The following is a 17198-nucleotide window of genomic DNA, read 5'->3' on the forward strand; positions in this document are numbered from 1 at the left end:
TGAAAACGCATAAATAACACCAAAAACTTCACACAAAAATACACGTGCTCTTATGACAGAATCAGTACCGTTCAGGTCTATCCGCTAGAGTGAGCTCCAATAGCTGTCCCTCGATATCTCGCTCAGTGTCGTGTATTGTCTCTACTGTATTTGCTTAAAGCCATTCGCCATTTATACCTACTGCGTGCCTCCCAACATGAGATTTTATTTCGAAGTGGTAGGAATGTGGTTTTGTGTGATACGTACTGGGGATAATGCGATGCGTCGTACCGTACGGAATTGTGTTTACTTGTTATTCTGCACTATATTCACAACATCTAACATATTGTCGTTCAAGTTCAGGGCTTAATAATATACTTCTGCCGATCTTCTAGATCTCAGTAGTGAACTTTATAACTTCTTAATCAGGAATCATGCAAGACTTTTTCAGAATTTCATATAAATTGTGTTAGCTCTATTTTTGTTGTGGTTAAGCTTATACAGTAACTTGATTTGTTTTTGAAAACAATTAGCTTTAGCGTTACAAGTGCCGGTAAGTTGTAACAGTGTAAGGCCTATTACCTGATTTTCACCTGCATGGGATATCTGAATTTAATCTTAGAAAGAAGCAACAAGATGTATTGAATAATTTTAATTATTGAGTTTGCGTGTTATTTATCTCCTAAGAGTGCAACTTAAGAGCGTACACTGAATAATGATGTTTTTTACTATGTAGACTACAAAACATGTTGGTAGTAATGTTCCTCTTATGTTCCTCTTATGAGATTTGTTCTGTTTAGTTTATCTGTAATATTAGGCCTATATCTGCATTTCTGTAGAATTATTTTGTATATCAATGTTACTGGTATTTTAGAGATTATTCTGTACCTCACAAGAGCTATAGGCCCTATTCAGTTGATAGCCGATATTTAACCCCAACATTTTCTTTATTGTGATATCAAAATGCAGGCTACCTCTCATTTTTAAGATATTTCCTGAGAAATATCAGTGCTGAAAAACTTCTTCAGGATTGGTCGCCATTGTCCTATTCCTGAAGTACGAACTTGCATTCCTATTGGCCAACATAAAGTTGCATCTGGCGTCATTATCGCCAATCGTAATAACCAGGTTGTATTACCAAGCCACACAGAATAAGAGCACAAACAATGCTGAGTACCGGATTCCGTTCTCATTGGCCTAGAACAAATCTGTGTTTTAAAAAGTACTGAAAAGTGTTAAACCGAACCCCAGCCAATTGTTATCAGCCTGGAGCAATCTTTATTTTGAAAAGTACTCAAAACAGTTGTGATTTAGCTTTCCACCTCTGTACCCTATAAAATGCATTCTAATCACCTCTCTTGAATCATAAGTACTGGTACACAAAAATTTATAATTCCACTTTCCACAACTAGCCCACTGCTATCACCCAAACCGGACCCTAACCATTGCACACTAGTGGTGTTCGCACAGGGGAACTGAGAGGGCTAAGACTGCTTTGTTGCTCTAACCCAGACCCCTTTGCTTGTCACCCCCCCTCCCCCACCTTAACCAATTGCCAATTCAGACCAATGGTCTTGTCCACCCCTACCCTAGCCCATCCAGACCAATGGTCTGGTGTATGCCTACTCTAACCAACTGAGAAACATGGTGTTTGCACAGGGAAAAGTAGAGGCCCAAGGCCACTTTGCGGCTCTAACATGGGGGCTTGACCCATCTTAGTATGTAACTAGAGAGGCTGGCAGTCTTGTCCACCGCCCCAGCCATATCCTCTTTGAGAAGGCCACAAGAAGAAAAGAAAATACAGTCACTCTGCTCAGACCAATATTTGAAGTCATGGGTTTACATTTTAATAACCTTTAATATATTAATAGAATAACTGCTGGTGGCCAGAAGAAGTAAGCCTGGTACCCTGTACTATTATCTTGCACATTAAAATATAAAATTAACAAGTCAAATCGTACCTTGTATTATATGTGTGAGAAATTGAAGTATTCATTGTCTTTACTTAGGACCAACCTGTTTGCCTTATTAACTTTTGTTGTCAGGGGAAAAAAACTGCTATTGGCTGAAATCAGTCCTAATATTCAACACAGCCAGGTTTCGTTACCACCTGGGAAATTATAAATACTCCTAATCATTTAGACCAATGGTCTGACATGAAATTCCTTTGAAGAGGTTCTCTGCTCAGCACCCATACGTTGTGTCATTAGTCGGGACATGCACTGTCCAGTAAAGGAAAGGCGCTTGACTAATGGTTGGTAGGATTGTCCCAGCAAATAAGCAAAGCGCTGCCAGAAATGAAGAGTATTCTCCTTTATTCACTATTTTTGCTGCTATTTGATCTTGATCAGTGCACATGGGACTTGTTAATTGGAAAGTCACATCCGTATTGTTTTATTTCTATGTAAATATGTGTTTTATGACCATTATCACAATATTGGCATTGTTGTAAAACTCAGAGTCATATGATTATGGTCATGATATTGGCAGTCATATAAAACTCTGGGTGCTATGACCATTATCATGTTATTGGCAGTCATGTGAAGCTAAATGTTGTATAACTATGATCAAATCAACAGCCTGGGAAAGCCACAAGCTTGTTGCTTGTCTAGTGCACTATGGTCTAGGTAGCAGCAACAACAATAATAATAATATATATTTCTGGGCTATGTTTCAGTGCAGGGTTATTGGAACCAATTTACAACCTCAGCACCTTCCAACTGTTTCATTTGCAGTGTGAAATGGACCAGGAAGTAGAGGTCAAAGAGGAACCAGTCTGGCTTGAAGGAGTAGATATCACTTCACTTGTAAGTGTTATACCAGATAACTGTATATTGATTAGAAGTAGGGGCCTAGTGGAATAAATTTGCAGGTTACTGTCAGTATAGCACACCTCAAAGCAAACACTGTGATGAAGACTAAAATTCAGTGGGAGGTTTTGGAGAAAATGTGATGGTTTTTAATTAACTGTCTTTGCTCTGTTGGTTGCTAAACTCATTGTGGTCAGTTTTAATTTTCTGAGTGTGTGACTTGCAGTTCAGGGGCCCTTAGTCTTGCCAGGAACAATGTCAGTCTGAGTAGCACATGGGATCAAGCAATAGCATGCTAATTTTATGTTGGCGAGTGTGATCCTGGTTCAGTACAGTGGTATCTGAAGATGCTGAAATATCCCAGCACTTGTGGCTAATTAGAATGGAATGTAAGTGATTCATCAGTGGCGACATTCTGGCACCTTGGTGTGTTTAGAAACCTTAAATGTTGTAAGACGCACATTCAACAAATTGCTGCAACTTGACATTAATAATCTATTCCAAAGACTGTGAACTTTTACTTCATAGATGTGATATTGCCTAAGAGTTTCTAAAAGCTAAAGTTCTGCAAATAATGTACACTGTTCTCAGAATAAATGTGTGCTGGAAGAGTTCCAGTGTACATGCACTACAGAACAGCGTGGTTTCTAAATATATCCGACATATGAGTGCACTCTTTTTCATCTGTAGCTATGATAATTCTTATTATCTTACTGCATCAATCTCTAACCTAACGTACCTGCACACTTCTGTTCACTATTAAGTTCAATGTTTTTTATAATGTTAACGTGTCAGATCTGCCTAAATATCAAGGCTATATTAAAGAAATTAGTGTCAGAGCTGAAATCTTATAACAGATTGCTGTTTTCTTCATGAACGAAGAGGGTTATTTTAAATGATTCATCGCTTTTCAAAAATGTATTAAACGGGATGGGGGACAAACATCTCCTTGTCTAACATCTGTTTTGATCTCGAAGCTTTGAATTTGACTCTGGACATGGTGTTCATTAGAGTAGCCTTCACAAGATTAAGAATTTTCTTATCTAGTCCCAGTTCAGTTATCATCTCAAAAAGGGACTGCCAGTCTACCGAATCATAGGCCTTCTGGAAGTCAATGGAAATTGCTACATAGGGTGAGCGCTGAAGTTTTTGTAGGTAAAGATAGTTTTGAGGTTCAGAATCTGCTGTGTGTATGAACTTGACTTCCTAAATCCAGCTTGCTAATCTCCTATGGAGGAGTCTGATTGTGACTCCACTCTTTTAAGCAGTGCTCTGGAGAAGATTTTGTAAGTCACTGATAGGAGAGAGGTCCCTCTGTTGTTGTTAGGGTCTAACTTGCCTCCTTTTTTGTGCAGTAGCTGAATGATAGCTGAAGTCCAATCCCTTGGTAGTGTTTCTGTCATTCAGATGTCAGTTATGATCCTGCGGATAATGTCAATTGACTCTTCATCTGCATAGATTTCATATATATTATGCTAATTTTCTTTTCCACAGGAGAATTTTGAGCACATATCAGAAATGATATCCCTGAAGCAAGAAGGCAAATCAGAGTTAACAGAGCCAGTACCAACAACGGAAAGTGCATTTGAGGTAATGTATATAATTTGAAGTCACTGATTGTTAATGGAGTGGTGAGGAGTTGGCTGAACAGGTTTCAGTGGGTCAACATGCCTTTCAATGCATATGATTTGAAGGTCCTAGGGAACATACATATTTTTATAACTACACTGACTTAGCAAATGTCATGGGTTAGTCACCTAATAGCGTGGGGGGCCTCCTCTGGCCCTGCGAACTGCAGTGAGACGCTGTGGATGTGAGTCGACAAGTCCCTGGTAGTCCTCGGGACGCAGCTGACACCAAATCATTTGCAGAGCGGCCGCCAATGCTGGTCTGTTCGTGGGTGCAGGATCCATGGCACGGAACCTGTGTTCCAGGACATCCTGGATATGCTCGATAGGGTTCATATCGTGGCTCCTGGGTGGCCATGGTAGTCGTTGGACCTCCACTGCATGTTCCTGGAACCATTCCAGGGCAACATGGGAGCGATGTGGCGGCGCGTTATCATCTTGAAACACCGCAGAACCATCTGAGCGCTGGAAGGCCAAAAATGGGTGCAGATGGTCTCCGAGCAGCTCATTATACTGCGTACCATTGAAAGTCTCCTCCAAAACAACTAGGGGGCCCGTTCCATACCAGGAAAATGCACCCCAGACCATAACAGAGACACCAGTGCCCTGGACCACACCTTCGAGGCAGGCGGGATCCATCGTTTCATGTGGTCTGTGCCATACACGGTGCCTCCCATCGGCATGGTGCAGTTGAAATCGTGATTTGTCCGAGCATATCACGTTACACCATTGTTCCAGTGTCCATCCCTGGTGACTGGCGACAAATGCACATCATTGTGCCCAATGACGTTGGGTTAACAGTGGCACCCATGTGCGGCGCTGGTTCCCATACCCCATAGAACCCATGTTCCTATGGATTGTCCACTGGGAGATGTGTCTAGCACGGTCTGTGTTGAATTGAGCTGTGATTTGTTGCACGGTTGCCCGTCTGTCGCTGTCTCAGATGTCACCGGTCACAGTCATCGAGGGTGGCTGGACGACCGGTCATTCGTCTGTTGTGGACAGTGACACCCGCATTCAACCATTCATCGTGTGAAGCTGAATTCCCGCACCACTTCCGATATCGCACTTCCCATCTGTCGAGCACTGACCACCATACCCCATTCGAACAGTATCAGCCCACAACAACGTTCCATGTTACACCTGTCACATGCACAGCCACTGCTCACAAGGTTCTTATACAACTGCTGCTGGCACAGGGGGCATGTGGTGCGCAGACAACACACCTGCGCATCAGTGTTCTGCTATCCCATGACATTTGCTCAGTCAGTGTAGTTTTCTTGCATATTTTTCATATTTGCTTCAAGTGTTTCCAAGTTATTAATTAGCTATCATGTGGAAGATGGTATATTTCTGAAGACCTCTACTACACATCATGTGGCAGCTTGCATTGTTGCTACTAATACTTTTGACTGTGTTAAAATCTTTGAATGCAGAGTTTCTACGAATTATTATTCTTTGTTACTGTTATTGACATTATGTAGAATAATATGAGAAAACTATTAAACAGATTTCAAAGAAACAGTCCTTATTTTAGAACATTAATTCAGAATATCCTCTGAAACATAATAGTTTTTCTAGGATTGCTAGAATTTGCATACAATATTATAATATTTTTGAAGTAGTTCCAAGGACTCCTACTATTAACTGTAATGCACAGCTAGGTGTTGTGTGACAACTAGCATTGTTCCAAGGCCCACTGCTCCATACCATACAACAGCTGATTTGGTTCTGTGATTCATTACAAAATACATAGTGTGTGTTAGCTGGTCATTGCTATGAGCGGTATATTGCGGGAATTGCCTATTTCAAGCAGTGGCATGTTAGCTCATTGTCAGGGTAGTAGTTTGAATAACTTAGTATATTGGCCACGCAGTTAGGGTTGCAATGCTGTGTGTGCATTCAGGGGACAGCGGTTAAAACTGCCCTGTCAGCAGCCGAGAGGATAGTTTTCCATGGTTTCACAATTCCTTAACTACAGTCATGGTCACTTCGTTCCCACTTCTAAATCTTTCCTATCAGATCATTGCTTTAGAGCCTATCTGTGTTGGTGCGATGAAAGGCAAATTGTAAAAAAAATACATATATATGTTTTAAATTTTTTGAAGTACTGTTGGTGATATCTATTCAGTCTTCATTCAGTTAATTTGTAACTGTTATGTTCTTCACTCTGCAGAATTTTTTTTGAATTACGTCACTTATAAACTACCTGAAGAGGAAAACATTGTCACAGAATATTTCCTGAAGAAGGAACAACTTATTTGAAATAGAATCGACATGTTTTGTTCTTGAAGGAACATCATCAAATTCTATCAAATCAAATTCAATGATGTGTATAAATGTATAAACATTTATGTTAAATTCACTTTAAATTCTTTAAAACTTGACATTTGGAACATATCTTAATGAAGTCCTCACTTCTCTCCAAGTACTGTGATAGTGACATTTCACACTTGAACCAAGTTTCTCTAGGAATGGTGTTTAACCCAAGAAGTGCCAAGGATCTCTAAAAGTGGCTCACTGCGCCTTCCTGTACTGCCAGGATTGCTTGTTGAGATCCTCAGTAAATGTTTTTTTTTCTTGACTGTTATGTCAACTGTTGGTGAAACATTGGTACTACATCAACATGAATGTCTCTAGTTCACACTTATCACCACTATTGTCACTTTTAGTAGTATTTGTTAGAGTTTCATGTGTATAAAAATCTTGTATCTAGTAGTTGCCATGTGACTGTAATAAAGAAACATATCAGCGTCAAAATCAAAAACATTACTGACTGAATCCGATATTTTACAACCTTTAGGTGAGGGTAGTGACTTTAGTGAAATTGATGGTGAAGGTGATTCTGAGGACATTGAAAATCTATGTGAGGTTGAAGGAAGTTTGGATAATTTGTCAGATGACCATATACCATTGCAAACAACTGGAAGTGCGATGTATGTGCAACAACAAAAAGGCGAGGGCAATCCAGACATTGGTATTGTACCGGGAACACCGCTACGAGAGAAGTTCGAAGTATGTTTGTTGAACTTCACGCGAGATGGAAGGTAGGCAGCCCGCCGAACGCAGTGACGTACCCAGCGAGTGACGTGGCCGCCGTAAGCCAGCTATCCGCTACCATATATGGTAATGATCCAGCTCGTCCTCAAAAGTACGTTTTTGAGCTAATTTATCGCTATTTTGACACTGCCATATTAAAGGTCCTTACAATGGACATCATCTCTTCAGATTTCAAGAAAATCCGCCGAGTATTATAGAAGTTATAAGGGTAGACAGTACCCGAGTTCTAGACACTTCCATGCGAACGTGTATAAAAGGAAGACCACCCGACCTACGAATTCAGTGTGTCTGTCACTCCGCCGTCTCTGTGACACGGGTGACAAGAGAAGTGTTGTGCGTGTCGAACTTCTAGTCGACAGTCTGCGAAATCCAGGTTCGGTATTTTTTCTAAGTGTTGTATCAAGACTTTGTCATATTCTTGAAGTGCCTGAATGGGACTTTGTTTTCTGCGGACATCGTATTGGAACTTTGTCATATTGAAGCATTGGGACTTTGTTTTTCTTTCGTGTGTCGTGATTAAACTTTGATATTTTCTTAAAGTGCCATATAAGAACTTTGTTTTTTTTCTGAAGCGTCTCATTGGAACTTAGTTATTTTCGCCAAGTGTCGCGATATGACTTTATCATTTCTCAAGGTGACATACTGGAACATTGTCATCGAAACTTTATTTTCTTCGAGTGTCGTGTTGGGACTTTAACATTTCGACACGTTGGAACTTTATTTTCTTCGAGTGTCATGTTGGGACTTTGACATTTCAACACGTTGGAACTTTATTTTCTTCGAGTGTCGTGTTGGGACTTTAACATTTCGGCACATTGGAACTTTGTTATTTCTACACATTGGAACTTTGCTTTTTTTCTTAAGTGCCACATAAGGACTTACTTATTCGACGACGATTGAATTTTCACGTGTGTTGTGTATCGCATTGAACTTACGCGAACTTATATTTTTGAATCAATTTCTGGAACATTGAACTTAGGGGACATTCAACATTACGTTTAATTGTGAAATATGCAATGCTTTCCAAGTGCTGCACAGGGACTTATGTTTTGATTCTTAAAGACTGTGACAGTTCGGAATACGCATATCGCATTTCCCTAAAGCCTAGAACTTTCCAGTATTTTGAGTGATCCATAATTTATGAAGTCAGACTTTTTCTTTCAAATATTATTTTCTTTAATGGCTATTCACTTCGCTTATTAATGCAACAGTACAGTTTCCGAGTGCTACTTATTCAGTTCATTGCCAATATGTTTTAAACCTTCAGAACTATGCATTTAGGACTGCAGTAACAGTAATCCTCTAGAACATCCTGACTTACAGTGAGCTTGCCTTATGAATTTGCATTTCTACCAGTACTTGTTCTTCGAGTGATTATTCTAGAACGTTTTTGCAGTAATCATAATTAAAAGGTCATATCTGTTCAGACAGTGCCCTGAATGTGTGGAGTGCCGTACAGGAAATTCAGGTGTGAATTATGTCTCGAATCAAACCCAGGAACGCGTACCAATCTTCGAGACATTCCAGAACGTCGAGACTTCCAGAACGTCGAGACACTTCCAGAACCTCCAGACGTTCCAGAACTCCTCATCCGAGCAGGTGTGGTCCCTGCCCAGTTGATGTCCAGCACCATCCCAGGACTTGGAGGTACCAACCAGCCACGACATTTCCACGCTGCTGTATGAAGGTGATATGAACTTGCTTTTGATGATCAATAAACTCAATTTATCAAAATAATCTCTCAATTTGATAACTATACCTCTCTCTGTACCAGCTCCAATGATAAAGCCACAACCGAGATTAAGAATCATGCTCGTTCATTTAATATCAAGCGCCTTAAAGATATGAACACATTTTTACTGGTACAGAGAGGAGGTAGTATACGTGGCGCCCAACGTGGGGCCTTCATTGGAGCTTAACATGAAAGACTTACATACAGCTCAAACTATGGTGACTAAATTCAATCAGAATAGGAGTGTTTTCAAATTTCAGTGGACACTAACTTAACTGAAATATAAGTGCATAATTTAAGTGATTTGGTAGAGGTGATTTGCAAAGACTTGGTTTAATTAATGTCTGTTGAAACATTGGCACTAGGACTTAAATCTTTGAACTTTTGACTGAATGCAAGTTTTGACAATCTTTAAAAACATTTTTTTTTGAAGTGTGTCAATCATTATTTCTGTACTTGGTACTAGAGTTATATATTTTAACAAAATGGAGGAGATTATGGCAGCGATTGAAGCCCTTAGGCTTAGTATGAAAGTAGCAAATGAAAACTTAGAACGTAGGATCGTCGAGACCAAAGAACAACTTAACGAATCTAGTTCTAACCTTGAACAGTCATTGAGAGAACAATTAAATGAATCGAGTTCTAACCTTGAACAGTCTTTGAGAGAACAGAGAGAACAATTAAATGAGTCTAATTCTAATCTTGAACGTCAACTTAATGAATCTAGTTCTAACCTTGAACGTCAACTTAGGGAATCCGTAGTTCAAATTAATGCTGAAGTAGATAAGAAGTTTGTAGAAGCGAATGCCGCCCTAGAACAAAGACTTACTCAGGCTGGTGCTCGCATTGAACAAAAATTTAAAGAGTCCAACGCTAGGGTAGATGAAAAATTTTCCGAAATCAATGACCAATTGAAAAGTAACATGGAGGTCATGAAAGATGAAATTAAAACCCAAGTTGTAGCTCTTCTTAAAGATGACTTCAAAGCCATTCTCCCCACTTCTCAGGCAATTGCTAAAGAGATGGAAGGCTTAAAAACTCAGTTACAGGAATCACATTCACAATTATCTTTAGCCCAGGTTAAAATAGCTTCTATTCAGGAGAACCTTAGAGATACACTTAAAAATGACATTCAAAGAGTAAACAATGAAGTCAGTCTTATAAAGAGTAAACAGGGAGAGTTTGATAAAAAATTTACATCTCAATTAGATACTACACACACTCAGGTTACGCGTATATGTCGAGACGTATCCGAATTAAAAAAGGATCTCCAAGATGAAGTTAAGGTAGTAGAAGATACTATTAAACAACAGGTGAAGGATGTTAAAACAGAACTACAAGGACAGATAGAAACCCTTGGTAGTAAAGTCTCCAATTTAGAACTGAAAGATACTCCCTTATTTTCGTCTAGTCTATTAAAAACTAATGAAAACGCAAACATTACCACTATCATCCGAATGACCGATGAAAAACCTGCCAAATTCTCTGGGAAAGAGGAATACACCGCTAGGGAATTTTTACTCAACATTGAAGAATATTTTCAAGAAAATAAAATCAGTCCTGATCGACAGCTTCGTGTCGTTTCCAAGTTACTAGAGGGACGCGCTCTATCATGGTATTCTGCTTTTAAATATTGCTTTAACACTTATTCTGAATTCAAGGAAGTTCTATTGAAGCGTTTTTGGAATTCAGAGACGCAACATTTAATTAAGTTGCAGTTGTATGCTAAGAAGTACAATACTTCTATAAACACATCCCGTTACTCAGATTATTTTATCGGGCAACTTAAGAAGATGCAATTTTTGGATCCACCATTGCCTGAGCAAGAGCTGATCCAGGCGATCACGTTGCAATTCCCAGCCCAAGTTCAGGAGATTTTGGTAGCTGCTAACATACAATCTTTAGAACAAATGGATGGGATACTTCGTAGATTGGACACAGCCCACGCTCAATCTTTACCGAAAGGGAGTAAGACTAAAGAAATGACTACCAGTCCTGTCGCTATTGTGACACAAGGACCTCGTCGCCATAAGACCTATCTGTGTCGGTGCGACGTAAAGCCCCTAGCAAAAAAAAAAACAGACACAAGGACGTCCAGATCCGGAAGTACCAGAGGAACGGCCTATATCACGAAACACACCTACCCGATATCGAGGGTATACAGGACGGCCGGACCGAGGGAAAGCGCCATACCAAAATAGATTAACATGGAAAAAGCCAACAGAGGCCCAACAAGAAGAGGATAGGGTTTCTTATCGAGATGAATTGAATAGAGGATGGCGAGATACTCAAGAATACTTAAAAGAACAGCGAAAGGGCGAGGATCAAGAAGGAGCCACCTCGCTAGAGTATCAGCAAGCCGCAGGTAAGAAAAACGAAACGCCTGCCCCGAACCCTAACACAATGGGTGCAAAAAAAAAAAAAAACTCCAATGTTTTCTTAAAAAGATTGCCTGAAAATGGAAGGAGGGAAGAGCCGCTCTGCGTAACTCAGGTACATTATTGGCACGTAGAGGACTCGGAACTACTCCATGAAAACATGACACCGTCTAGGCCAAGAATCCAACGTAGCTTGCCAGTAATCACCATTAGGGTTGGCAATATTAAAGTTATGTCATTGGTAGATTCAGGAGCTCAAGCCTCACTTATTTCAGCCAGACTATTAGAAGCCATAAAGGAGAGACGTGATGTACTTGTGATGCCTGTTTCTCAACTTAGGATCAAAGGGAATATTCCAGATAAGTGCATTAAATGTAAACTACAGACTTTTATGGAATTCGTCGTAGGACATGTTCAATTTGAGCATGTTTTTCTAGTAATCTCTCAGATGAAATTCAATGTTATCCTTGGATCGGATTTTCTCATCAAATATGGAGGAGTGATTGATTATACAGCAAACGTCAGTACATTTTATAACGTTGACCCTGTAGAATTACAGCTGATCGAAGGAGACGACGGTCGGATACAAGGGATAGATACCCCGCAAGAAGAATTCGATGGTGGAAATAGCGATGCTACACCAGTCAGAGATGAAGAGGGTGATCCCGAAGAAGTGGGACCCGTCGAAGATGTACCCCTGATAGATGAGATGTACGACGACGGTCCAGACTATGTCAGCTCCGTAATCAGTGTGATTGAAGACCCAGTGGCCAACAAAGACGTTGCGGATTCAGTCAAGGAAATCTTCGAAACTTATCCAGACGTGTTCAATGATAAACCCGGAGAGATCCGAGATTTTAAATATCATTTAGATGTCGAGGATACTTCCACTTATAAAAGACGTCCCTATTCCATAGTATGGAGATGTAGAGCATAAGCAAGAACACACATCATGGAACCGCCGAGGGAATATATAACGCTTCTAGCCTAAAAACATACTTCGAGAGAGAAGCCTAAAGAAAATCCTTGTCGAATTTTCTTTGCCCTAAGAGGGGGGGCATGTACCGGGAACACCGCTACGAGAGAAGTTCGAAGTATGTTTGTTGAACTTTGCGCGAGATGGAAGGTAGGCAGCCCGCCGAACGCAGTGACGTACCCAGCGAGTGACGTGGCCGCCGTAAGCCAGCTATCCGCTACCATATATGGTAATGATCCAGCTCGTCCTCAAAAGTACATTTTTGAGCTAATTTATCGCTATTTTGACACTGCCATCTTAAAGGCCCTTACAATGGACATCATCTCTTCAGATATCAAGAAAATCCGCCGAGTATTATAGAAGTTATAAGGGTAGACAGTACCCGAGTTCTAGACACTTCCATGCGAACGTGTATAAAAGGAAGACCACCCGACCTACGAATTCAGTGTGTCTGTCACTCCGCCGTCTCTGTGACACGGGTGACAAGAGAAGTGTTGTGCGTGTCGAACTTCTAGTCGACAGTCTGCGAAATCCAGGTTCGGTATTTTTTCTAAGTGTTGTATCAAGACTTTGTCATATTCTTGAAGTGCCTGAATGGGACTTTGTTTTCTGCGGACATCGTATTGGAACTTTGTCATATTGAAGCATTGGGACTTTGTTTTTCTTTCGTGTGTCGTGATTGAACTTTGATATTTTCTTAAGGTGCCATATAAGAACTTTGTTTTTTTTCTCAAGCGTCTCATTGGAACTTAGTTATTTTCGCCAAGTGTCGCGATAAGACTTTATCATTTCTCAAGGTGACATACTGGAACATTGTCATCGAAACTTTATTTTCTTCGAGTGTCGTGTTGGGACTTTAACATTTCGACACGTTAGAACTTTATTTTCTTCGAGTGTCGTGTTGGGACTTTGACATTTCGACACGTTGGAACTTTATTTTCTTCGAGTGTCGTGTTGGGACTTTGACATTTCGACATGTTGGAACTTTATTTTCTTCGAGTGTCGTGTTGGGACTTTAACATTTCGGCACATTGGAACTTTGTTATTTCTACACATTGGAACTTTGTTTTTTTTCTTAAGTGCCACATAAGGACTTACTTATTCGACGACGATTGAATTTTCACGTGTGTTGTGTATCGCATTGAACTTACGCGAACTTATATTTTTGAATCAATTTCTGGAACATTGAACTTAGGGGACATTCAACATTACGTTTAATTGTGAAATATGCAATGCTTTCCAAGTGCTGCACAGGGACTTATGTTTTGATTCTTAAAGACTGTGACAGTTCGGAATACGCATATCGCATTTCCCTAAAGCCTAGAACTTTCCAGTATTTTGAGTGATCCATAATTTATGAAGTCAGACTTTTTCTTTCAAATATTATTTTCTTTAATGGCTATTCACTTCGCTTATTAATGCAACAGTACAGTTTCCGAGTGCTACTTATTCAGTTCATTGCCAATATGTTTTAAACCTTCAGAACTATGCATTTAGGACTGCAGTAACAGTAATCCTCTAGAACATCCTGACTTACAGTGAGCTTGCCTTATGAACTTGCATTTCTACCAGTACTTGTTCTTCGAGTGATTATTCTAGAACGTTTTTGCAGTAATCATAATTAAAAGGTCATATCTGTTCAGACAGTGCCCTGAATGTGTGGAGTGCCGTACAGGAAATTCAGGTGTGAATTACGTCTCGAATCAAACCCAGGAACGCGTACCAATCTTCGAGACATTCCAGAACGTCGAGACTTCCAGAACGTCGAGACACTTCCAGAACCTCCAGACGTTCCAGAACTCCTCATCCGAGCAGGTGTGGTCCCTGCCCAGTTGATGTCCAGCACCATCCCAGGACTTGGAGGTACCAACCAGCCACGACATTTCCACGCTGCTGTATGAAGGTGATATGAACTTGCTTTTGATGATCAATAAACTCAATTTATCAAAATAATCTCTCAATTTGATAACTATACCTCTCTCTGTACCAGCTCCAATGATAAAGCCACAACCGAGATTAAGAATCATGCTCGTTCATTTAATATCAAGCGCCTTAAAGATATGAACACATTTTTACGGGTACAGTATCCAGGATATAATGCGGGAGTCCACGAAGCATCCCCGGATCAATTAAGAGCACTTCTTCAGAGCAAGGGAACACAAAAGGCAGAAAGCCCAGGAAGAGGAAGTAGAATCAGAATAAGCTACAAGTAAAAAGTGAACATTTTCTTTTTCCCGTATTGTAACATAAGTTGTTTTAGGAGTGTTAATTATATGAGGATTTTCTTGAAACTTTCAGGCTTATTTCGGCATTGTGTGGGGAAAATTTTGCATATATCTGCTTTTTTATTATGGTGACTTTTCTTGTGCAATTTCACTTTGTGTCCAAGATAACAAAAATTGAAACCAACAAAAAGTTTGCTTTCTATAAATAATCTTTAATTTCAGTATTTTTGGTTTTTATATCTTTTTATTTTCAAGCTACTCTTTCTGGTCAAATGGTGCATATATTGTTGGTTTCTGATAATATTTATAAATTTTATGTATTATTTTATGAACCACTACACTTTTAGCATTAACGCATGGCACTACAGAGTATAGCATTTGCACTTGTAGGGTTAAACTCTTCAGTATCAAGATGATACCAACTGTGGCGTATGGCCTAAATTTGATGCGCGATTACCCCACCTTGAGAGACATTGAAGAGTTTGGGAAGATGAAGCCGCATACTTAAAGAAGTTGCTATGTTTATCAAAATATACAGTGTCTCATGTAGGTAATGTGATGACAAGAAGACATTTCTTATGGAGGATCATAGATGCCTCATGCCTCTACTACAGCCTATAATCAGCTACTCAAGGAACTACAGCAAAAGAGAGCAGGCGTACGGATGGAATTCTATGCCACAGAGGCCGTGACTTCTCACAGATGGTCGGGAGCAAACTACAAACTGCGACACCTGGTGACCCAAATGGCCCTGCACGGTTTGCACCACCACCTATGCAGAAGGAAAACTTATCATGCACCTGATGAAGACTCTCTCTCTCAAAACTATCATGCACCTGATGAAGACTCCCTCTCCCTAACTCTCTCTCAAACCCATCATGCTCCTGATGAAGACTCCCCCCCTCTCTCTCTCTCTCTCTGTGTGTGTGTGTGTGTGTGTGTGTCACCATTGCAATCAATATTGTGAGAGATATCTTGTTAAGTGCCCCCAAAAAGGGGCCTGCCTAACAAAATTCTGTCTGGAGGAGTACTTTTATTAATTTACAATAGTCTAATACTTGTATATGGTTGCATTAAAGTTACTATAAATTTGTTTCTCAAAATCAGTTTCGGCAGACTGAAGAACTTAACAATTATAAATTTTGCTGAGAGAAAATTACAAAGAGAAGGCTTGATATAATAATGCATCATTAATCTGTATCTCTTGTACCAAACCACCCTTTTGCATGGTATTGAACCGTGTAAATGATGCTGAACTAAGATTTAAAATTGCAAACAAAAGATTTCCCTAACCTCTCTAGGAAGAACCTATTCCTCCAATGTTATCTCTCTTCTGTGACTGCACCACAAAGTATCGAATGGTATAATGTTTCTGTAATATCATTTTTGTGCTCTTATTCAAGAACATGAGACCGGTGATTGTTAATATCCCGTAATGCCCTACCCACCATAGTAGAGGATTCTCCAATGACCTTAAATTTAAGTGTTTGCACCTTTCAGAAATTTCTAGGTCAAGCACTGAATGATGAAGTTCAGTCAGCTCTATGTGTAAAACTTGCAGAAGTTCAAAACAGCATGGATGTAAATGTTGTTGAAGGAAATGGAATCACAACAATTGTGCAATTAACAACATAAGTCAAGTAAAATTATGGGCTGCTGGAAGAAGTAACAACAAGTCATGGATGGCAGAAAATTTTTTGAAGCTGATGGACCAGAGTAGGTCTTTTAGGAACAACAATCCTGCAAAGTACAAAAGTTTGCAGAAGTTAATATGACAAAAATAAGGAATGCAAAAGAACAACAACTCTCTGAGAAATGCATCGAAATAAAATTACAGAATTCAAAACAAGATGTTTTCAGCATGTACTAGAAAGTGAAATAAGTAACTGGTGCATACAACAAGAAGGGTAGTGGAGTCTTCCTTAATAAGAATGGTCACATCTTAGTGAGCACAGAAGAGAAACTAAAGGAATGGGTCTAATATGTACAAAACCTCTTCTTGGACCGCAGAAATGAGGATCATGGTGCTTGGGCAGACGATGGTGTGGATATCATACCTGCAGAAGTAGAGTATGCCATAAGAACAGCAATGCATGGGAAGGCTCCGGGCCCTGATGAGATGTATGCTGAGATACTGAAACTGCTTGAGAAAGAAAAATCCCTTTCATTATTAGTTGACCTATTCAACAGTATTCACCACAATGGAAGCATTCCTCGCGACTGGCTCAAATCAACTTTTATAATATTGCCTAAGAAAGCCAATGCAAAATTCTGCAATGAGTATAGAACAGTTAAGTTGATTTGCCATGTTCTGAAAGTATTACTAAAGATCTTGCATTCAAGAATTTATCATAAATATGAGGAGAATATCGGAACCTCACAGTTTGGCTTCAGGCATGGTTTTATTACT

At 39.8% G+C, this 17198-nt stretch overlaps 1 protein-coding gene across 1 annotated transcript in view; it reads left to right on the top strand.

The window, feature by feature from the left end:
- Nucleotides 1–309: 309 nt before the first annotated feature.
- LOC136874412 (uncharacterized) overlaps nt 310–17198 on the top strand; it is a 56210-nt gene continuing 39321 nt past the window's right edge. The window contains exons 1-3 of the mRNA XM_068227789.1: nt 310–532; nt 2657–2786; nt 4284–4379. Coding sequence (XP_068083890.1) covers nt 2721–2786; nt 4284–4379 — 162 coding nt within the window. The 5' untranslated portion in view covers nt 310–532; nt 2657–2720. The remainder of the gene's footprint in view (nt 533–2656; nt 2787–4283; nt 4380–17198) is intronic.

This window comes from Anabrus simplex, chromosome 5, assembly GCF_040414725.1.
Source record: "Anabrus simplex isolate iqAnaSimp1 chromosome 5, ASM4041472v1, whole genome shotgun sequence".
Lineage (NCBI taxonomy): Eukaryota > Metazoa > Arthropoda > Insecta > Orthoptera > Tettigoniidae > Anabrus > Anabrus simplex.